At 55.8% G+C, this 22,162-nt stretch overlaps 2 protein-coding genes across 2 annotated transcripts; one reads left to right on the top strand and one right to left on the bottom strand.

Moving 5' to 3' along the window:
• Positions 1 to 635: 635 nt before the first annotated feature.
• CCT3 (chaperonin containing TCP1 subunit 3) lies at positions 636 to 9,807 on the bottom strand. The gene is made up of 14 exons (XM_063176640.1): positions 9,712 to 9,807; positions 7,309 to 7,370; positions 6,761 to 6,811; positions 6,616 to 6,678; positions 5,938 to 6,034; positions 5,468 to 5,585; positions 5,097 to 5,283; positions 4,508 to 4,657; positions 3,947 to 4,079; positions 3,404 to 3,485; positions 3,110 to 3,290; positions 2,362 to 2,607; positions 1,638 to 1,769; positions 636 to 969 (listed from the first exon to the last, which is right to left on the bottom strand). The coding sequence occupies exons 1-14, from the start codon at positions 9,740 to 9,742 to the stop codon at positions 865 to 867; spliced, it is 1,638 nt and encodes a 545-aa protein (XP_063032710.1). The 5' UTR covers positions 9,743 to 9,807; the 3' UTR covers positions 636 to 864.
• A 929-nt stretch (positions 9,808 to 10,736) lies between these two features.
• On the top strand, positions 10,737 to 16,007 carry LOC134429133 (cilia- and flagella-associated protein 45-like). The gene is made up of 11 exons (XM_063176235.1): positions 10,737 to 11,012; positions 11,227 to 11,354; positions 11,675 to 11,816; positions 12,165 to 12,335; positions 12,466 to 12,644; positions 12,779 to 12,908; positions 13,145 to 13,291; positions 14,168 to 14,281; positions 14,474 to 14,667; positions 14,821 to 15,045; positions 15,798 to 16,007. Exons 1-11 carry the CDS (start codon positions 10,752 to 10,754, stop codon positions 15,874 to 15,876), a joined length of 1,770 nt encoding a protein of 589 aa, XP_063032305.1. The 5' UTR covers positions 10,737 to 10,751; the 3' UTR covers positions 15,877 to 16,007.
• Positions 16,008 to 22,162: the final 6,155 nt, after the last annotated feature.

Here is a 22,162-nt window from a genome sequence, read left to right as displayed (position 1 = left end):
AGTAAATCTCTTCAGCCAGGCTCACAACGGGGGTTTCTTCTTCCTCTTGTAGAATCAGAGTAAAGTGATAATGGAATAAGAGGATAACAGACTGCTTTTGTTTGGAAGGGACCTTAAAGACTGTCCAGTTCTAACCCCCTCCCACTAGCCCAGGTTGCTCTAAGTCTTCTCCCAAGCAGGCCTTAAACACTGCCAGGAATGGGGCAGCCCCAGCTTCTCTCAGCCTGTGTCAGTGCCTCACCCTCTTCACAGGGAGGAGTTCCTCCCCAGAATCTCATTCTCTGGCCCCACCCCAGAGCTGGAGGAAGCTCTAACAAGGGGTGTCTCCAGAGGGGACAGAGCAGAGGGGCAGAAACCTCCCCCTCACACACTGCTCACGCTGTTGGAGATGAGCCCAGGGCAGTTTTGGCTTTCAGAGCTCTCAGTGCCCGTTGCCACGGCGTGCTGAGCTTCTTGTCAATGTCCCATCCCCCAAATCCTTCCCAGGGCTGCTCTCCATCCATCCTCCCCAGCTTGTTTGTATTTTGGGGTGCCCCAATGCAGGTGCAGCACCTGCCCTTGGCCTGGCTGAACCTCCGGGGCTTGGCACAGACCCCCTGCCCAGCCCATCCCAGCACAAGGATTAAAGACAGAAACAGCCTGAAACAACATATTTATTTTGAGGTGAAGAGAATTCTCAGTCAGTAACCCTCACCCCACAAGCAGTGCAGTCTTGTCACTGCCTTTTCCCCATGCCCAGGGTGTTTTCCATCCCTCCTGGACTTGAAACAAACTTTTCCAGGCTCAGCCTTGAAGCCACTGCATTGAGCTGCTCTCCATGCCAAGGTCAAGGCAGTTGGTTCTCCCCTGGGAAGACTCAACCTCTCACTCCTGGGCTGTCTCTGGTGCTGCAGACTGCTTGCTTTGGTTGTCACCCTTCTTTTTGTGTCCCGAAACGATGTCGTCAATACGGAGGAGGAGGACTGCAGTCTGCAGAGAAACCCCAAACCCAGAGCTCATTTAGAGCTCATGACAAAAAACAAAACCCAACCTGCCCAGCCTTCACACCAACAATCATCAGCCTGGGCTGAAATGGCTCTTTCAGCACAAGAGAGGGGAAGGTGTCTCAGGTTGTGGGAGCAGCAAGGGGCTGCTCTCCCACCACCATGGAAACAAGGACACTCTTTTTTCTTGTTGACTGATACAGAAGGGACACAGTATCCCTAGAGGAACAGCCTTTGATCCAACACCAGCAAGGTAATGGAAGGATCCGTAGTGAGAAGGGCAGCAGAGACATGGCAGCCCCAGCCAGCCAGAGGGACAAAGCTCCAACAACCACTAATGATTCCAGCACATTGCTGGCACAGGATTGCTCAGGCACAGCTCTGTCTGGCACTGGAAGCAGTGAGAGCACTCTGCACTGTTTACAGGAAAAGGTGGGATGAAATATGACGAAATTCAGCTGCAGGATCAAGAGCCCTGGGAAAGCCTGAGGCTGGGCTCCCACATCCCTCATTATCCAACCTCCAGCAATGAGTTCAGACACCAGCATGCCCTGCATGGGTGTGATGCCCACCCAAACACCCCAGCATGCAGGCAAGGACGTCCTCCTGTCCCAGATGATACCCACAGAGACTCAAGTTTCCACCTCTCCTTACCTCCACAGCTGTTTTGTAGGTCTGAAGTTTGACAGCCAAGGGCTCCCAGATCCCCAGCTCCTTCATGTCAACCAGGGCTCCAGTCTCCCCATTCACCCCCCACGTCTGGCTGCCTTCCTGAGTGTGCTTGGCCTGGAAGCAGAAGGACAGGGTGGGTGAGATGGCAATTTCCCCTCTGGAGTTTTAAACTGACTACGTGTCACAGACATGTTTTATGAAAAATCCTTTCCTTAAGATTTTTTCTCCTGAGAAGCTGAGAGGCCTTAGAAACAAAATGTAAACAATGGTTATCTGCTGCTGTAGAATGCAACAGGTGGATCTGGGATTGGTCTCATGTGGTTGTTTCTAATTAATGGCCAATCACAGTCACAGGATTTTATTATCATTCCATTACTCTTCCTTTCAAGCCTTCTGATGAAATCCTTTCTTCTATTCTTTTAGTATAGTTTTAATATAATACATATCATAAAATAATAAATCAGCCTTCTGAAACATGGAGTCAAGATTCTCATCTCTTCCCTCATCCTGGGACCCCTGTGAACCCCACCACAACTATGGCCTGAGGAAACTGTAACAGGTCATGAGAATATTCTTGCTTTTGGAGTTTATACAAGAACATGTTACTGATAGCACAACAAGGGCACTGTTCTGAACGGTGCCTGATCCCAGGTGGAGCTGGTGAAGCAGAAAAGGGCTGAGTCTCTCCTGGTGGCACATTCCTTACCCTGAGTGAAGTCAGAACACGGATTGTACTGGCGCCACAGTTCTGGATCAGCGTGCGGGGAATGACCTCCAGGGCCTGGGCCACTGCACGGTAGGGCCACTGCTCCACTCCTGTCATGCCCTTGGACTTCTCTGTCAGTGCATGGGCCACGGCCATCTCAGTGGCTCCCCCGCCGGGCACCAGCTGCGGATCCATGAGCACGTTGCGGCACACCTGCATGGCGTCCTGCAGGTTGCGCTCCACCTCCTGCAACAGGGACACAATCACAACATTTTTGAGGCTGGAAAGCTCTCCTAACATAATCAAGTCCAAACACTCCCCCCAGCACTGCCAAGGCTGCCACTAACCCAAGTGCCAAGGTGCCACATCCATACATTTGCTAAATCCATCCAGGGATGGATGGTGACTCCACTACTGCCCTGGGTAGCCTGTGCCAGGGTCTGACCACACTTTCCATGAAGAAATTTCCCCTAATATCCAATCTAAACCTCTTGCCCTGTTTCTAGGATGAAAAGCCCCCACTGGCTAGACCCTTCTGTGATGTAGTACTGAACAGGGAGCAATAAGGTCCTTGCTGAAATACCCCCAGCTCCTCCTTGTGCTCCAGACCCTTCCTCACTCCACTGCCCTTCCCATTATTACCTGCAGCACCACACCAGCCGAAAGCCCAGCCCAGTCTGCTGGCCATGACTCACCACGAAGGTGGCTGGCACAGGAGATGAAGCAGCCCATGCACTCACTCACTCACCGCTAGGATTTCCTTGCTGGCTCCCCTCAGGATGATGGTGCAAGCTTTAGGATCTTTGCAATCAGTGATGAAAGCAAAATACTCATCTCCTATTTTTTTCACTTCAAAGAGCCTGGCACCAGTTCCCACATCCTCCTCCCGGAGCTCATCGGTGCGACTGACGATGCGAGCCCCACAGGCCCTGGCACAGCAAAGCACAGCATCAGACTCAAAATCAGAGCTGAGAGAGTGAGAGCACAACAATTCCGTGTCAGGCACAGCGGGAATGGGCTCCAGACAGGAGCCAACACCCACCTGGCAATCCGGTTGTTGTCAGTCTTCCTCACCCTGCGGATGGCGGTGATGTTGGCTCTCATCAGGTAGTGCTGGGCCAGGTCTGAAACCAGGTTTGTGGAATTTCAGTAGTGAACCAGCAATATCATGTCAAATTTCATCTGTTTATCAGTTATCAACCCAGCTATTTTAATTCCAGTCTTTGAAGCAAAAAGGGTTATGCAGGAGAAAAGCACCCAAATGTAGCTTTTAAAACCAGGCCGCAAGGCAAAATGGTAGCACAGCTCTCCAGGGGTTAAGACTCAGCTTCACTTGTATTTTGGTATCTTTCCCAAATGCTGGAAAAGCAAAATATTACTGTAGGAGCCTAATTTCAAAAGGCAACATCAAGGATGAACTCCAATGCCCTATTTGCTGGTGTACACCAGGTTTGGGAGGAGTTGTATTAGTTTGCTGTTGTGTTTTTAGTTTTGGTTGGGTTTTTTCTAAGTTCCTGAGCAGTGCATTTAACACAGTGAACCTCACTGAGATGAATTCAACACAAAGGATCACGTGTGCCATTACCAGAAACTCCTTTTTCTGTGATGACCAGATCTGGCTTGACTCTTATCAGATCCTCACACATCTGCTGAATGTACTCTTCCTCCATCTGCAGGATTCGGGCAAAATCTTCCTCTCGAGTAATTTCAATGTCAGTCTGTACAAAAGAGGTGTAAACAGCTGAGGTGTTCATTCCAACCTTCACAGTATTAGACACACCTTCCCCAGCTTCAAGCAGCTCAACTCCTCCAGTACAACCAGGGAAAGAGTCAGGGATGAAAACCAGCGATCAAATAAATTATGACACTGTGCCAGTTGAGCATTAAGCTTATTTCAAGCTCAGAAATATTTCTTTTGCTCTTGACCAGCACTTAAGATACACAAATCACTGTAGCTGCTTCAATGAGTCAAAATGCTGTAGCCTCACTCCTATTTTTCTAGAGCCCACAGCAGAATTAGCCCCCACATTCAACAGACCTCTGAAAGGTAGAACACAGAAAGCCTTTCTCCACCTGCAGTTTTAAAAATCCATCTGCATTTGTTTGTTTTACTCATCCTAAATCAAGACCTGCAGATGTCTCTTACCTGGCTCTCTCCTTTCTTGTACTCCAGTGAGCAATCCAGAAGGACGATGCGCGGATTCTTAATCAGGCGACGCATTCTGGGATGGGTCACGTCTTTATTCACCATAATTCCACGCAAAACACACGAGTCTTCACTAAACCCACCTGGGATCTGACAGACACAAGGCAGAAAATCTGGTGAGTCTGTTTAGTTTACAAAAACATCTCCCAAGTAACCCCAGTGCATCCAGATCACTACACAAGTTTAATTTTAAGCACACACTAATTTAGATTTTAAGTGGGAAGCCATGAAAGAACTTAAGAATTTTTAAACATTCTGCTGACAACATGTTTAATTTTCCATCTTCCAAATCCAACTGAAATTTTATTTTTGACAGGTACTCTTTTTAAAAGAGTTGAAATAGCAGCCCCTGTTGGCATTGTAAATGAGCATGGCTGACAACACTGACTGAAATGTCCTCAAGGATTATGTCTGCAGACTGCAGACATAAAATTCTGTAACACAAAATTCTTCCTAACACACCCTACAATAAACTAGTCTAGAACAAGAAAGGAGCACAGGGATAAATAACAGTTCAGGACAAACTCACCTTTTCTACTTTTGCATATTTTTTAATATCAATTTCTTTTCTGCCATTTTCTTCAAACTCCACAGTCTTAACAGCATCAAGAGCAATGCTGCAGGCCAAGTCAGACCAGCGGTTTATTGCCTTGGTGTTTATTGCACTCTTAATTATTTTAAGCATCATCTCTTTATTGTTCACGTCCACTGGAGTGCTGAGATAAAGGAAAAACCAAAGAGCAAACTGAGTGTTAATTCCAAGCAACAATCTAACCCTTCTGACTCCCTCTCCAGTTTTGCTAAGTTGTGTTTGACTGGCACAAGTGCCTGAAGGAGCAGCTCAAAGCAGTACAGGAAGTTCACATCCCTCCTCTCTAACTTCCACCAGCCCATACTCACCCAATTTTCTTCAGAATACTGATCATGTCATCCAGAGCCTTACGATAAGCCCAGATGATCACAGTTGGGTGCATCTGCTGCTCAAGAAAGTGTTCAGCAACAGAGAGCATCTCTCCAGCTAAAAAAAAAAATAAAAATAAGTCAAAATTCTCCAAGTTAGTAGGACAATCAACAGTCAAGAAAGGAGAGCACATACCAGAAAAAAAATATCTCTTCTATCCACAGAGAGAGCTTTAACATCACCAATACCTTTCTTTACACTTAACTGTGGTTATCATGGGGAAAGAACAACTTTCCAAAGTGTGGAGCTGATCACCTTTGAGTGTCATCAACCTAGCATGCTCTTGCACAGTAAAAACCCCTCTCCATTTCAAGATTAGTAAATAATTAGGATGTGTCTCATCATGGGCTCTGCTTACAAAAAAGGGTGAACTTTAGCCTTTATGCAGTGTTTGAGTCTTTCTCCTTACCAAGAATAATGACAGATGTGGTCCCATCTCCAACTTCTTCATCCTGAGTGCGGCTGATCTCTATCATTGATTTTGCAGCTGGATGCTGGACTTGAATCTAGGTAGGAGCAAGGATGGGGCATGGATTTGTCTCAGAATATTAAAGCAGAAATGGCTCATGTCACTCAATGGAACTAATACCACACCTTTAATACAATCAAAGGCATTCTGTCCAACAACAGCAAGGCTTTCTCTTCCTTTTCGAGACCAAAACCAAGCCCTTGTATTTGACAGGATTGTGTCTCTTCACTGTTTTTCAGGCATTTCAGTTTTCAGGATGTTCTTTTAACAGACACACAATAATGATTTCTAGCTCTCCTCATGTGGCATTGTGAACACCATCTACTCAAAAAGTCTCAATGCAGTTTATAATAGCTCAAATTACCAAAGAATTTGCATCAGTCTTGTAAACACTCCATGAAAATTTCCCACTCTAGGATCAAATCTACATTTCTGTAGAGCAAGAATACCTGCTGGGTATGTTTCATTTCTTCCCAATGAGAACCTTTCCTGGAGCAGCTGGTTAGCACTTGCTGGCTCTCAGGAGAGGTGGGGGGATCACACAGTTCCACTGTCACCCAAAATTCAGGCACACACTGACTTAATGTTAAGCAAGAAAATCCTTTAGGAGAAACTTACTTCTCTAAGAATAGCATTGCCATCATTGGTCATCACAATTCCACCCATGGGGTCCAAAAGCATCTGTAACCACAAGAGAACCAACACTTGACTGCTCTGTCCCATGTGTGTGTCACTTCTAATCAGCTGCAGGACAAGTTCTTACCTTCATCATTGCTCTCGGTCCCAAACATGTTCGGATAATGTCAGCAATAGTCTGGGAGGAATCAAAGAAATGAGGTAAAATACAGGAGGGCAGCAAAAAGTCTAAAAAACCCCCACAGTGAAATCAGCAGCCCCTGCAAAATTGAAGTCATCCAACAACTCTGCTGTGGAGTTGATTGAGTTGTTGAGATGCAGGTTAAGAATTGTATGGAAATGAGAATATGGGGATTATCAAGACACTGGAACCACACTAAATTATTATCTCAGTCAGATGTCAAAACTGAGAGACTTTCAGACTTTGCAGAGAAAAGGAGTTTGGTTGGCTAAATCCCTCCATGGTTATTTATAGGGTAACCCATTACATGAACAATGCAGATATTTTGGTTTAGATACAGAATTTTTATGTAATAGTACAGAAATCTTCTGCTAACACAGAAAATTATTTTCTACGTTGCTTCTTCTTCTACTCTACATTCATATCAAATAGAGAAAATATTCAGTTTTCCCTCTGAAATATATGAATACACACACAGCCTGAGAATTTGGTACCTTTGCAGCAGTGATGTTTCCTGTCTGGACTTTTCTTCCAGACTCACGTTTTGTATTCTGACCTAAAGAATACAGAAAAAATAATATTAATCAAGTACAAAACATCAAGGATGCAGTCACCTCTCAGTCACACATTCAACACGTGACCAGATTGAAATTCAGAGTTTACAATACAAATACTGCAGTTATGATGAGAATTACATTGATAGAAAACTGTCAGTGAAAACCAACATTCCCTATTATAACAGAACTCCCTGTTAGCATCCTGAGACAAAGCTTTGCAACCCCAAAACAGAACCTATTACCCCAGAAAATCAAACTGCAGTGACTCCCTAGGATCTGCCAGCTCTCACAAAGCTGAGGAGCTGCTGTTGTACAATAGTGCTCAGTCAAGAAAAGTTACAGAGGTTCAGGTACAGTAAGCAGAACTGAGTGATCTACAGTTAATCCATCAATGTTACTTTGGCACATGAGGGTGAGCAGCAGCTGGAGTTCACAACCTCAGCTGGAGAGCAGCTATCCACAAACTCAGCCCTAGGGCATATTTGGGCTCAGGGATGCTTTTCTGCTACTGCAAGCCTGGCCCGAACACGCCCCGATTTATTCAGGAGCAGATGCACGTGCACAGGGAGGTGTAAGACAGAACAAAAGGAAACAGCAGCAAGAGCAGCACCACATCTCAGGCAAGCAGTCTCAGAAAAGGAGTGGTAGGCTATGACAGTCTGCCTATTGCTGCCTATTGGGTTAACAGAGAACAGAACAGACGCAGTAGAGAATGAGATACCCAAACAGAAAAAAGACCAAAACTCTAGGAATACCTTATGTTGGTGGATGCTGAGAGAATCACAAAATGGTTTGAGTGGCTAGAGTGGACCTTAAAGACTATCTCATTCCAAAACCCTTTCATGGGCAGGGACACCTACTAGAGTAAAGCTCCAAGCTCTGTCCAACCTGGCCTTGGACACTTCCAGGCATGGGGAAGTCACATCTTCTCTGAGCAATGTGTGCCAAGGCCCTACAACTGTCACAAGGACGAATTTCTTCCTACTGTCCCACGTAACCCTGCCCTCTGGCAGTGGGAAACCATCCCCTCCTATCCTATCACTACATACCCTTGCCCCAAGTCCCTTTCCACCCCCCTCGGAGCCTCTTTAGGCCCTGGAAGGGGCTCTGAGGTCTCCCTGGAGCTTTTACTTCTGCGGGCTCAACACCCTCAGCTCTCCCAGACGGTGTCCAGAGCAGAGGGGCTGCAGCCCCTGGATGATCTCTGTGGCCTCCGCTGGACTGACTCCCCAAGAACTGGGGTTCACATGGGGCTCAGACGGGGCAGGATAAAGCAACGTGCTGAGAAAGATGTGAGGGCAGCGGGAAGCACGGAACGCTGCCAGAAAAGGTCTGAGGGCAGCGGGCTCTGTGCTGTGGGCAGGGAGCAGTGAGGGGGAGCTCGGGCCACGCCGGGGACGGCAGCGATTCCCGGAGGGGCTGCAGCCCTTGGAGCATCTCTGTGGCCTCCTCTAGACCCGCTCCAGCAGCTCTCAAGAATTGGGGTTCACATGGGGTTCAGACGGGGCAACACAAAGCAACGCGCTAAGAAAGATGCGAGGGCAGCCGAGAGCACGGAACGCTGCCAGAAAATGTCCGAGGGCAGCGGGGCTCCGGGATCCTGCTCCTGCCGGCACAGGATCCCAGCGGCCGTGGGCAGGGAGCTGCCAGGGGGAGCTCGGGCCGCGCCGAGCGGCAGCGATTCCCGGAGGGGGCTGCAGCCCTTGGAGCCTCTCCGTGGCCTCCTCTAGACCCGCTCCAGCAGCTCCGGAGGCCCAAGAGCTGGATCCCCGGCAGGACAGGCGGGCCCGGCCGGAACGGGCCGTGAAAGGGAGCCCGGCCATGAGGAGCCGCAACATGGCGGCACGGCGGGGCGGGGGTCCGGACCGGCCCCTCCGCTCCGGCAGTGCGGGCCGGGCCCGCTCTATTGTTAGAGCGTCTAAACGCGGCATTTACCTTCTATTCTACAAGCACGCCAGCTAACTCCCGTTGCTAATTGCCATCCTCCACCTACACAACCAAATCGGTGCATTACAGTTCCCAATATTTAAACTCTCACATCGCACATTGAACCTCTTGATCAAGCCTAGCGGCAAGCCCAGCCCTACTCCTAGCCTTCATAGTTAAAGCCCCCCTATACGGTTTACACCCATGACTCCCGAAAGCCCACGGAGAAGCCCCCATTGCCGGCTCCATGCTACTAGCTGCCCCTCTCCTAAAGCTCGGAGGCTACGGCATCATACGAACCACTATTCCAATAAACCCAGCATCAAATAACCTCCACTACCCCTTCACCACCGTAGCTATGAGGTGCACTAATAACCAGCGCTCTCTGCGCACGACAAACCGATCGGAACTTACTGAGAACCAGGACGGGGCGCGGGCCCATCATCGCGGCGGAACCTTCTGGAGCCTCGCGGAGCCGCCACACCGCCCCCCCCCCGCCGCCGCCGTCAATGGCGCGCTCGGCTGGGAAGTGACGTTGAATGCAGGAGGCGGAGAGCCCGCCGCACCCAATGCCGTGCGGAGGGGAGGAACGGAACCCTGCACAGCCCCGGAGGAGAAGCGGCGGGTCCCGCGGGGCTGGGCGCGGAGTGGACGTTTCGCTGCTGCCTCCCCGTTGCATGCGGAAGGCAGCGGATGCGAGATGGCACGGGCGAACTCGACTCGTAGAGGCAGAGCTCAGTGAGCCCCCCTCGCTCAGCAGGGTGGTCTCGCCCAGCCCGCCCTGCAGGAGCCCAGCGGAAGGACGGAGGGTGAGGCGACCCCGCCTGTGTGACCGCGCCGGCCGCGCCCGGGACCGCCGGATCCTCTAAGCCCCTCCGGGGCTCTGCCTGCCTTAACCCCCGCCGTGGACCAGCCGGGTGTGCCCCGGCCGCAGTTTTGTCAGGACCAAAGTAATTTTTATTAATATTATTTGGCTGGGTGGGTGCGGTGCCGCTGCGCCCACCCCACCGCCCCAATAAACGGATCCTCTTCTTTCCAGGGTTGGATGGTCATGATTTGGGGCTGGGGGAGGGCAGGGGGCTCCTGATGGGTTACAATGGGGAGACCCCTGACTGGGGGTGCAGAGACCCCCGGGCCGCGTGGAGGGGCGGGACCACAACGGGGGGCGTGGTTTGGGCGGAGTCAGGAGGGACTGGGCGGGGCAGTGAGGGGGCGGGGCTGGGGTGGAGGGGCAGAACTGAGTTGAGGGGCGGGGCAAGGATAAGGGGTGGGGCTTATGGGGAGGGGCGGGGCCGTCACTGGTGACTCTCCGATGTTCCCCAGGGAGGGGGGGGGACACACAGCTCTGCCAAGCCCCGCCTATTTCAGCATAAGTCCCGCCCCTCCTGCCTGAGGCACCACCCCCAATTCCCCACCCCTACCCGTCACGCCCTGCGAGCTGTTGGGGCGTTGCCATGGCAACAGTCCGTCCCGACACATCGCGACAGTGGCTTTGGACACGCTGTCACCCTCGGTTCAGACACATCCCAGCCGTCGGTTCCACCACATTGTGGCTCCAGGACAACAGGAAAAATACCACCGACAGCCCCGGCAGTGGCAGCGGGATGGCAGCCGTGACTGCCGGCACAGGATCCCGGTCCCTCCGCGCCCGGGGCTCGTCCCGGAGGTCCCTCCTCGCCCGCCGTCTCCAGCTTTCACCGCCGGGATTTCAGTCCGTCCGTCCCGATGGCTCCCCCAGACCCCCACACCCCGCAGGATGTCCAGCTCCTCCCGCTGAGCCCCGGCCCCTCTGTCCCCTCCGGACGTGCCCCCGACACCCCGCGGCCGATCCCGGCAGAGGGCCCAGAGCTCCCGCTGGGATCCCTCGGTGTCCGGGGAGCGCCAGGAGAGGGGAGGGGTTCAGATCCCTCAAACTTTTCTATTCTGCAGGTGACGGGCTCCAGCGACCCTGTGGTGATCTCTAAGGATGTGCCAAAACATCCTCGAGAGCTGCTCTCCTTCAAGCCCAAGCTCAAGACCATCCAAGTGATCACCAAGGACCTGATCCGGGAGCTCATGTAAGGCTGTGCCCCAGCCCTGAGGGGTTTTTGGGGCCCAGCAGGTGTCAGTGCAGCGTCTCAAAATGTCTGGGGAGCAGGGGCTGGCAGTGTGCTCTGACCACCGCCGGGGATCCTGCCCCCTGCATCCCAGCCTGGTGCCACTTTCACCACACTTTCCCTTCCTGCCTCGCCCCAAAACAAGAGAACCGGGTCCCCACGGCTTCCCCAGCACTTCCCACATTGATCTGGCCTGGTTTGTTGGCTGAGTGGGCAGTTCAGGGAGCACAAGGACCTGTTGGGGTTTCTGTGCCACTGAGCTCTCTCCCTGTGCTCCCCAGCATTCCCCAGGAGAAGCCCCAACCGTGTCTCATCATTGGGGAAAAGGAATATGAGAAACTTAAGGAATCAGCTCGAGCCCTGACTGAGGTGGAGCGTTGGGACAAGCTGAAGACCCTGAGAGCCAGACAGGACGCTGCTTTTGTAGGCATTTCCCTTCCTGCTTCTCCCTTTTCCCCCTCCCCGGCAGGCTCTAGGGGTGGTGGCTTCAACAAGGGGGTCCCTTTTGTCCCTGATGTTTTGGGGCACAGGGGAGGCTGCAGGGCTCAGGGCTCCTCTGAGAGCTGGGCAGCATCCCTGAAATTGTGCCCAGCACTTCCAGCCTTCCAAGGGCACGGGGTGTCTGCCCAGAGGTGTGGGGAGAGGTGCCCATGGACATGCCAGGAGCCTGACATGTTCCCACTCAGTGTCAGGAGGGCAGCACCTGAAGTGTGACCCCTGCGAGCCCTTGGGAAGGTGCCCAGGATTGGGCAGCGCTCTCTGTACCCATAGGAAGCCCTAAAAAAGGCCCAGATCGAGGAGCAGAGAAAGGCAGAGCTGGAGGACAAGAGGAACCGCTGGAGAGACGTGGATGAGGAGCTGCAGCAGGAGGAGCAGAAGCTGCTGCAGCGAGCGATGAGGATGAGGCTGGAGGAGGAGGAAGATGTGCGGGAACTGAACGCGGTAGGGCCGGCGCTCCCCTCTATCACCTGGCATTGCTGAGCCTCCCCTGCTCCTTGTGCGCCCAGGCTCTTCCTCTCCTTCCCTGGCCCTCCCTGCTCTCTGTGTCTACAGACACCTCTTGTCCCCACAGCTGTTCCTCAATGCCAAGTGCAACATGATCCGGGACAAGCAAGTCCTGGAGAAGCAGATGATCCTCAAGGAACTGGCAGAGGAAGAGAAGCGCCTGGACAAGATGATGGAAATGGAGCGGGAGAAGGGCATGGAGGTCCAGGAGGAGCTGGAGCGCCAGAGGAAGCAGGAGCTGATGAGGTGAGCAGGAGGCTCCCTCTTCCCCATGGAGGCATCTGGCCCATTCCAACCACACCAGCCCTGTCCATGCCAGCATGCCCATGATGGGGAGCAGGATGGAGCCACAGGAAACCCTTCTGCTCTTGTATTCCCAGAGCCCGGCAGGACATTGTGAAACAGATGGAGCAGAATGCAGAGGAGCGGGCATTGAGGGCTGAGGAGCTGTACCAGGAGGGCCAGAGGCAGCTGGAGCGACTGGAGCAGATGAAAAGAGAGGATCAGAAGGTGGGAGCAGGGAATAGGGGGTGCAGGGAGGTTTCCACCTGGCTGGAAAGGGATTGGCAGAGCTGGATCAGCCACACTCAGGGAGTGGGGACAGCAGCCAGCAGGATCAGAGCTTTGGTCCCTTGGGAATGTTGTGAAATCCCAAGGAGGTGGCCCAAAGCCTCCCTGCCCTGGGTGAGGAGGAGGAGGAAGGAGCACTCAACTTGGTGGTCTCCAACCCTGCATGGCATTTCCAGGCCTGGGAGCAGAAACAGGAGCGACAAAAGCAAATCCATGCTGATATTAAACGTTTCAACATGGAGAGCCAGAGGCTGAAGGATCAACAGCGGGAGCAGGAGAGGTTGGAGGATGAGCAGGTGCTGGAGCAGCAGCGGCAGAAGGCTGTAAGAGCAGAGGGCTCCTGGTGGGGTGGGCAGGGGCTGCAGGAGCTGTGCTTGGGCTCTGTCCCACCCTGGGGCTCTGTCCCACCCTGGGGCTCTGTCCCACCCTGGGGCTCTGTCCTGTCCTGAGGCTCTGTCCCACCCTAGGGTTCTGTCCTACATCCTGGGGCTCTGTCCCACCCCAGGGCTCTGTCCCACCCCAGAGCTCTCTCCTACACCCTGGGGCTCTGTCCCATCCCGGGGCTCTGTCCAATCCTGGGGCTCTGTCCCACCCCGGAGCTCTGTCCCACCCTGGGGTTCTGTCCCACACCCTGGGGCTCTGTCCCACCCTGGGGTTCTGTCCTACACCCTGGGGCTGTGTCCCACCCTGGGCTCTGTCCCATCCAAGGACTCTGTCCCACTCGGGCTCTGTCCCACCCCAGAGCTCTGTCCCACCCCAGGACTCTGCCCCACACCATGGAGCTTTGTCCTACACCGTGGGGCTCTGTCCCACACCATGGAGCTTTGTCCCATCCCAGGGCTCTGTCCCATCCCTGGGGCTCTGTCCCACCCTGGGGCTCTGTCCCACACCATGGGGCTCTGTCCCACACCGTGGGGCTCTGTCCCATCCCAGGGCTCTGTCCCATCCCTGGGGCTCTGTCCCACACCATGGGGCTCTGTCCCATCCCAGGGCTCTGTCCCACCCTGGGGCTCTGTCCCACACCATGGGGCTCTGTCCCACACCATGGGGCTCTGTCCCACACCATGGGGCTCTGTCCCATCCCTGGGGCTCTGTCCCATCCCAGGGCTCTGTCCCACACCCTGGGTCTCTCTCCTACACCCTGGGGCTCTGTCCCATCCCAGGGCTCTGTCCCATCCCTGGGCCTCTGACCCCCGTAGGAGCGTGAGGCCGCCTTGGAGGCAGAGCAGCACCAACTGCGTCTGGAGAAGGAGAAGGAGCTGGCCCGGCTCAGGGCCACACAGGAGCGGGCCCAGGCCTGGCAGGCAGAGCAGGTGAGTGGCCCAGGAACAGGTGATGTGTTCCCCTGCCACCGTCCCTGTCCCCAGACTGGGCAGCACCCCTGGATGTGGGGGGTCTGTAGGACCAGCCCCTGGAACCAGGATATGTCCTGGAGCAGAGCCAAAGGCCAAGGGCTTCCAAAGGTGCCCCTGAGGGAAGCTCAGCACTGTCCCCTGTTTGGGCAGGATGCTCTGAGAGCCAAGAGGAACCAAGAGGTGGCAGACCGGGAATGGCGGCGGCGGGAGCTGGAGAAGGCACGGAAGAAGGCCGAGCTGGAGCAGCAGCTGAAGCAGGACCGGCTGGAGCAGGTGGCCCAGAAGGAGCAGTACCTGGCCATGCAGGTGCAGCAGGACCACCGGGAATTCCAGAGGATGCTCAGGTGAGGCACACAGGACCGAGGCATGGCTGAGGTGGTGGCCAGGGGGCTCCCAGTTCCAGCTGGTGGCTCTAGGAGCTCCAGTGCCAGCCCAGGTGCTGTGCCAGGTGTGAGGGGCTGTGGCAGGGTCCCTGAGCCAGCCTGGCTCTCCCACAGGGCCCATCAGGAGCAGCTGGAGCGGGAGCAGCTGGAGCAGGAGCAGAGGGAGCTCCGGCAGCGCGCCCATGCCGAAGATCTCCGGCGGCAGATGCAGGAGCTGCAGCAGCAGCGGCAGCGGGAGCGGGCGGCCGGCATTGAGGAGGGCCGGCGGCTGCAGCAGGAGATCCGGCAGCGCAGCCAGCGCCTCGCTCATTTCAGACAGCAGAAGCTGCAGGAGTTCAGGTCAGTGCTGCTTTCAGGGCTCCTTCCTGGTGCCCCAGCTGGACCACCCAGCTCCTTCTGCATCCTCAGCAAACGGGACCATCCTGTGGGGCCACGGTCCCAGATCCATCGGGAGCCTTGTTATAAATGATCAAACCGAGAGCCAAATTGAAAAGAAAATTTAGCAATGATTTATTAAATTGTCAGCGAAGCAGAATTTCAATCGGGGAAAAAAAACCACCACAGCCAAGGCAGTGTCGAGCCGGGGTTTGGTGCTGGGTGAACACAGATCTGACCTCTGGGTGTCAGAGTCTCCCTGGTTCACACGAAGCGAGCTCTTATACAGTTGATTCCACCTGAGGCAGAGATGACTGAATGTTCCTTTGTGTCCCTTCACATGCAGAATCGGGGCTATACATGTGCAGGGTTAGACAAAAGTCTGGTTCCACGTGTCTAGATGTTGTCAGAGCACTCCACATTCACAAGTAACAGGGAGGTGATGGTAGTAGATACTATCTTCAAGGTGCAGATCACTCTTGAGTAGCCCAGACATTCCAGGGAAGTCAGTGATCATGGCCCAGGAAGGTTCCATTTTACGTTTACAAACTCGATATTTTCTTTACGTAGTCCGGGAACTAATTGAATGAAAATAAGACTCTGCTCCCAGCTGGGGTGGTCAAAAGACATAGCTTGGATTTTACAATATTTTATACATTAATAGCATGAATTATCTCTACCATATACTACAGCCTGATGGATTCTTTCCTCTGCAGAGCCACCGGAATTCCTGACAAATATTTTGCCCAGGTGGAGCGCAGGGCGCGGAGCCGAGCCAGCAGAGCCCCCTCCTAGGCCCAGCCCCAGCAGGAACTCATTGGAGGCTTTGCCAGGAAATCATTCCTTGTGTGACCCTTTGGACTCTGAACCTTGTTGCTGTTGGTTTTGTTCTCTGGTTGCTGTTTCAGGAAATTGTTCTTCTCTCAGCCCTTTGGGATCTTTGTGCCTCCATGGGGAGGGAAAGGGGCAGCAGCCCTTGGTTTTAGTGGCAGCCCAGAACTGGAGAATCCCATTCCTAAAGCCCCACAAAGCTGAACAAACAACATCTCTGCCAATTTAACCAAAAAGCTGCATTTTGGACCAAATACAAAGGAAATGGGTCCAGTGTCCCCTGGCACTGGGAGGAGCCTGGGGAGCCATGGGTGTACTGGGAGCACTGGGAGGGGGAAAGGGGAGCACTGGGTGCCCTGTGCAGCCCCCCTGACTTGTGGCCATCACCCCAGGCAGGATGGGCCACCATGGGAGCCATGGGATGGGGACTCCCAGTGTCCCCCATTGTCACAGCACGTTCCCATGGATGTCACTGGTGTCCTGCAGTCACCCATGTGGTCCTGGCAGCTCTGCGTGGATCACCTGGGGGTCCTTGGGGGGGACAGTAAGAGACACCTGGCTTGGGGTGACACCCATGGGTGACATGCCCATGTCCCCACCCATCCCCCATACTCACCCCCCGCCCCCTCATGTCCAGCCCCTCCCCCACCTGCAGGGGATAAGGGGGTTCTGGGGGGCCCTGTGGGGATAAAGGGGGATCTGAGGGGTGTCTGGGGAGGGGGTCAGGCAGAGTCATGGCTGGAACTCCCCACTCTCCTGTCCTGGGATTTCCTGAGAGCTGCAAGAAAAAGAGGATGGGGTGATCATGGGGTCCCCTGGGCCCCAACCCCACCTGGGACCTTTAAATGCCCACTGGACCCCTGAGCCCCCACCAGACACTTGATTTCTATTGGACTCCCAGGCCCCTGCACCCCAAAGCACCCCTGAGGAGCCCCAGGACACCTGAGGCACCCAGGTACTCCAGCCCCCTCCCCAGGAACCCTGAACCCCTGAGCACCCCTCAAGCCTCCAGGAACCCCAAGAATGGAATGCAGAGAAGCCTCCAAACTGCTTCAGAATCCCTGAGGAGCTCTTAACATCCCTGCACAACTCTCCAACACCTCCCTAAAAGCCCCCAGGAGATCCCAGAGTCACCCCAATATTCCTCAAGGCCCTTCCTGGGACAGCCCAGGACCCTCCAAAAGACCCCCAAGCAAAGGTCACTGGGGGCTCAGCTTCCTCCAGCTCAGGGGCTTTGGGTGATGCCCCAATGGACCCCCAGTGTGTGGGGCTTCCCCCCAGTTCCTGTAGGACCTTGTTCCCCCCCCATTGTCACCCACCCCGGCGGTGCCACCAGTGACAGCCCCCGATGACAGCCAGGAGCAGGAGCAGGAACAGGAGGGTCCTGCCGACATTCACAGCCACTGCTGGGGACAGAGGGGACACATTGGGGTCACTCTGAACTGCAGGAGTCCTGAACACCCTGGTGACCCCATGTGAGCCCACCTGTGACCCAGGGTGAGCCAGGTGTCACCTCCAGGGCCAGCTCAGGGCTGAGTGCCTGGAACACGCGGTGCCCGTCCTGTCCCAGCTGGTTGGTGGCCACGCACTGGTAGGTGCCCGAATGTCCCACATCGATGTCCCTGAGCTCCAGGAGGGGACCCCAGGCAACCTGCTGCCCATTGTGCACCCAGGTGAAGGTGACAGGGGCTGAGCCCACCTGCACTGAGCAGCGCAGGGTCATGTTGTCACCTGCACGCACCTGGTGTGTCAGGGGACGATGGCTGATTGTGGCATTGGCCACGGGCACTGTGGGGACAGAGACGGTGCTGGCACCTGGTGATGTGGAATGGGGTTGCTGTGGGTGGGGTCACCCCCAGCCCGAGGGTCCCACTCACCCAGGACGGTGACATTCAGGGGGTCACTCTCGGCCACGCTGTTCCCGTCACTGACCCGGCACCGGTACTGGCCGCTGTCATTGTCCCCAACGTGGCGCAGCTCCAGGCGGGGGCCGGTGCCCAGCGGTGCCCCTGAGCCCTCCCGGTGCCAGGAGAAGGACAGGGGACCTGTCCCTGTGGCCACCTCACAGCTCAGCACCAGGCTGTCCCCGAGTGCCACCTGTCCCCCGGGGGGCTTCACTGACAGGGACACCCCCGAGGGCGGGACCCCTGCGGGAGAGTGGGACACCAGGGGACAGTGAGGGACCAGGGGGGTGTCAAGGAGGGGGAGGGGAATTCCAGTGAGGGAGAGGGGGTGCAGAGATTGGGGGAGGGGGGCTTAGAAAGGAACCCCGAGGGATGATAAGGGGGTCAGGGAGGGAACACCTGGAGAGGGAGGTGGGCAACACCAGGAAGGGTACGGGGACCATGGGTGGGGATGGTGAGACTTGAGCAATGTGCAGAGACCTCAGAGAGGGGTGGAGGGACCCAGGGATGGGGGAGGGGACCCAACGAAGGATGGAGGGAAACACAAGCCAGGAATGGGGGAAGCTTAGGAGCAACCCGGGGCAGCGACGGCAGGACACAGAAAATGCACCAGGGAAGGATGAGGGTACACATGTACGGATTGGGGGTCCTGGGGAGAGACCCGAGAAAGGATGAGGGAGGGGCAGGGAGGGATCTGGAAAAGGTTGGGTGCCCCAGAGGCGGCGTCAGGGAGGGCTGGAGGGTGCCAGGCAGTATAAGGGACCCGAGGCATCTGTGGGGGCTCCCCGTGCCCATCCCAGCACTCACTGCACACCATGACAAGGAGCCGGTTGCTGCTCTTCCGCACGGACCCACCCCGGGAGCGCACCTCACAGACATAATTCCCCGAGTGGGAGACCCTCACAGCGGGCACCAGCAGCTGCGGGGACCCCTGGGGGCCCCCCACCACCTGCCCATCCTGGTAGAACACGTACAGGAGGGGGGCTCGGGGCCGCAGGGGGCTGGGGGTGCTGAGGCAGCTGAGAGTCAGGGGGGACCCCTCAGTGAGCTCGCGGGGACCCTCCAGCTCTGGGACCGAGAAGAGCTCTGGGAAGGAGAGGAGAGGTGAGGACTGTGACTCTGAGAGCACTGGGAAGTGGCTTTGGGGGTGTCAAGATATTGGAGTTCCAGCCATGTGGGTGCTCACCATGCACTGTCACTGTCACTGCTGCTGACTGTGACTGCCAAGACCCCACCAAGCCCTCACATCTGTAGCGGCCGCTGTGGTGCAGCTGCAGAGGTGAAAGATACAGCACAGTATCCTTGAGGGACCTGCTGAGATCCTTCTCCTCCCGGTAAAATCGCACCCTGCTGAGATGCTTGCCCTGCCGGCACCGGCAGCGCAGTGTCAAGGTGTCCCCCTCCAGCAGTGCCCGCGCTGGCACCTGCAGCACCAGTGGGTCTGTGGGACAGGAAGGTCACAGCTCACTATGAGACTGGTCTGAGGTGGGTGCCCATAGCACTAGGGACATGTGGGTGCCCTGGGGTGCTCTGGGGTGCACTGGGATGTCCCTGTGTGCAGGGGACTGGCTCTTGTCACACGAGGGGTGTGAGGCCATCCACGGAATGGAGCCCACCCTTACCGCTCTGGGGCCCCCATGATCATTCAAGGTCTCCCCTCACCATCTAAGACTGTCACGGGGGGGCTGCGCCCAGTGCCGGGTCTGTCACATGTGTAGGTGCCACTCTCGGTGACAGTGAGGCGGTCCTGTCCCTCCTGCCACCAACGCTGACTGTCCTTGTACCAGGTGGTGGCACCGGCAGTCCCCGAGCCCTGGCAGGTCAGTGTCACCCGGTCCCACAGCACCGCTGGCCTCCAGGAGGGTTCCACCAGGAGCTGGGTGGTCTGGGTACCTGCGGGTGACAGGGGACACCAGCCTGCCAGGGCCGTTGCAGGGCTGGGGACAGCGGGGTGGGTACATGGCATCCCCTGAGGACTCACCAGCGAGGCCGAGGGTCTGGGCTGGAAGGGAGAAGGGACAGGGCTCAGTGGGGGTGTCACCATGGGGACAGAGGCACACGGGGTACAGGGTGTGGTGGCTGTCCCCAAAGTGTCCCCGTGGGGACAGATGCTCTTGTGGGAAAGTGTGTGGTGGTCCCCAAAGGTCTGGACAGGCAGGGGGACATGTCTGTGTCACAGCCACACGTGTACCACATCCCTGTGGCACAGACACTTTGGGAACAGGAACGCCGAGGCCACCCCGGGTTGAGGCAGAACATGGGGACACTGAGAACACCCCGGGCATGAGGACACCACGGACACAGCCCATGCTGGCCCAGGTCACCCCCACCTGCTCATGATCCCATCCCAGTGATCCCATCCCCATGGCCACATCCTCACGGTTCTTGTCCCTGCATCCCAGTTCCCTCATCCCTATCCCTGGAGCTGCCTGAGCCCAAAGGTGCCAGTCCCCACATTCCTGTCCCCACATCCCCATCCCCAAATTCCTGCCCCCTCTTCCTGTCCCCAAAGCCACCCTACATCCCCAGAAACACCCTGTTCCACTGTGGGTAACATGGACTGGCTCTGCTGGCAATGGGGACCTCAGGGGACCCCACAGACCCCTGTGCCCCCTTCCTTCCCGATCCCCAGGGTGTCAGGCCCGTGCCTGGGGCACTCACCCCACAGGAGCAGCGCCACCTTCCCAGCCATCCCGGTGTCCCCAGCCATGTGCACTGGCTGTCACTCGCTGCTGTGGCCACTGCTCCCCTGGCTGGCGGCTCTTCGGATGAAAGGGAAGGAAGCGAGGTCACATCTCGACCTCATGTGTAGGTGGCCCTTGGTGGGGGCAGGGTGGGGACAGTCTGGGGACAGGCTGGGGACAAGGATGGGTGGGAAAAAATGGGTCATGGGGTTCCCAGGAGTTGGAAATTTGGTGGTTTTGGGGAGGCAGGAATGGGGTCTCTGGTAAATGGGGTCCTGAGGAGGGGGGATATCCGGCAATGGGGGTGCCATTGGAATGGGCGTCTCCATACCTGGGGGGACTCAGGGATGGGAGTCCCAGGGGAATGTGGGCTCCAAGGATTTGACTTCATGGGATGGTAGATTCGTGGGTCCTAGGAAGATTTCAGGGGATGGAATGAAGGAGAAGGGGTTCTTTGGGAATGGGGTACTGGGTCATGGAGTTGCTAGGGAATGTCAGTGTTGGGATGGGGGCTGCAGAGAGAGTGGGACATAAGGAATGGAGGTCCCATGTTTCGGTTCCCGGGGGATATGGGGGTGCCAGGGATGGGCAGTGGCTGGGTGAGCCCATGGGTTGCAGCTCCTTCCCTGGGTGCTTCAGATTTTGGGGTGACCCAGAGCCAGCACCAGCCCCACATGGTGCCGGTGTCCAGGGTGTCACCCCAGACAGATTCTGGGCTGCTCTGGGTCTGTGTCCCCCAGCCCCCAGTGATTTTTCCCTCTCTTTAATCCATTTCCATCATTTTACCCCTCAATTTCTCATCCCCCCCAGTTCGTGCCTTGATGGTCCTTGGGGGCACCTGGAGCAGGAATCAGGCTGGGGGAAGCCCAGGGTGGGGGAAGCAGGGATGAGGGGTCTGCAGGGAGGGCTGTGGAGGCTGTGGGGGATGGGGGAGTGCAGCTTTTACCCCCCAACACTTTCACTTTCTGTCTACTGCAGAAGAAGGAAAAGGCCATTTGACACCTATCTCACATGGGGGAAGGGTTCTGTCCTTAGGGGGCACATCCAGGGGGCTCCTGTCCTGGGGGGATCCTGTCCCAGGGGGGACACATGCTGGGGAAGAGGGTCCTGTCCTGGAGCTTGGCAGCTTTGGAGGGGTCCAGACTTCTCCATTTTTGCTCGTCCCCTGCTGGATCTGAGCCAGCAAGAGCAGCTGGGGAATGGAACCCTGGGCAGGAAGGAGGTCCCAAACTCCTGCCCCTTGAAGCCAGGGGCCATCCAAGGGTGGGGCCAAGCCATGGCCCAGCCCCACTGCACAGGGATGGCCATTGCCTAGCCCTGCTCTGGCCAGCCCCAGGGGGCAGCCAGCACCTGAGGGTCCCCATTGGCCCCTTGGCTTTGATTCTGGCAGCTTCAGAGCTGCTGCAGAGGTGAGAATTCTGTGGGGGCGGAAAGGGCCTTCCGGTGTTTTGCTCAGCTCTGCAAGAAGCACACAACCCAAAGGGAGCTCAAGCAGTGTCTCTGTGAGGGCCTTTGATGGTTTTCAGAGCAGGGCTGGCTGGAAACCCTCCCGGCAGGGGCAGCTGTGGGAGAACCAGCCCGGAAATGTAGCAACTGATCCTTTGTTACTCTTTGTAAGGGACAGAGAGAACCACAAAACTACTGCAAATTGCACAACAATAT

Source organism: Melospiza melodia, chromosome 25 (assembly GCF_035770615.1).
Source record: "Melospiza melodia melodia isolate bMelMel2 chromosome 25, bMelMel2.pri, whole genome shotgun sequence".
Taxonomy (NCBI): Eukaryota; Metazoa; Chordata; class Aves; order Passeriformes; family Passerellidae; genus Melospiza; species Melospiza melodia.
Note: the sequence above shows the minus strand (reverse complement) of the source record. Positions and strands in the feature narration are given on the sequence as shown.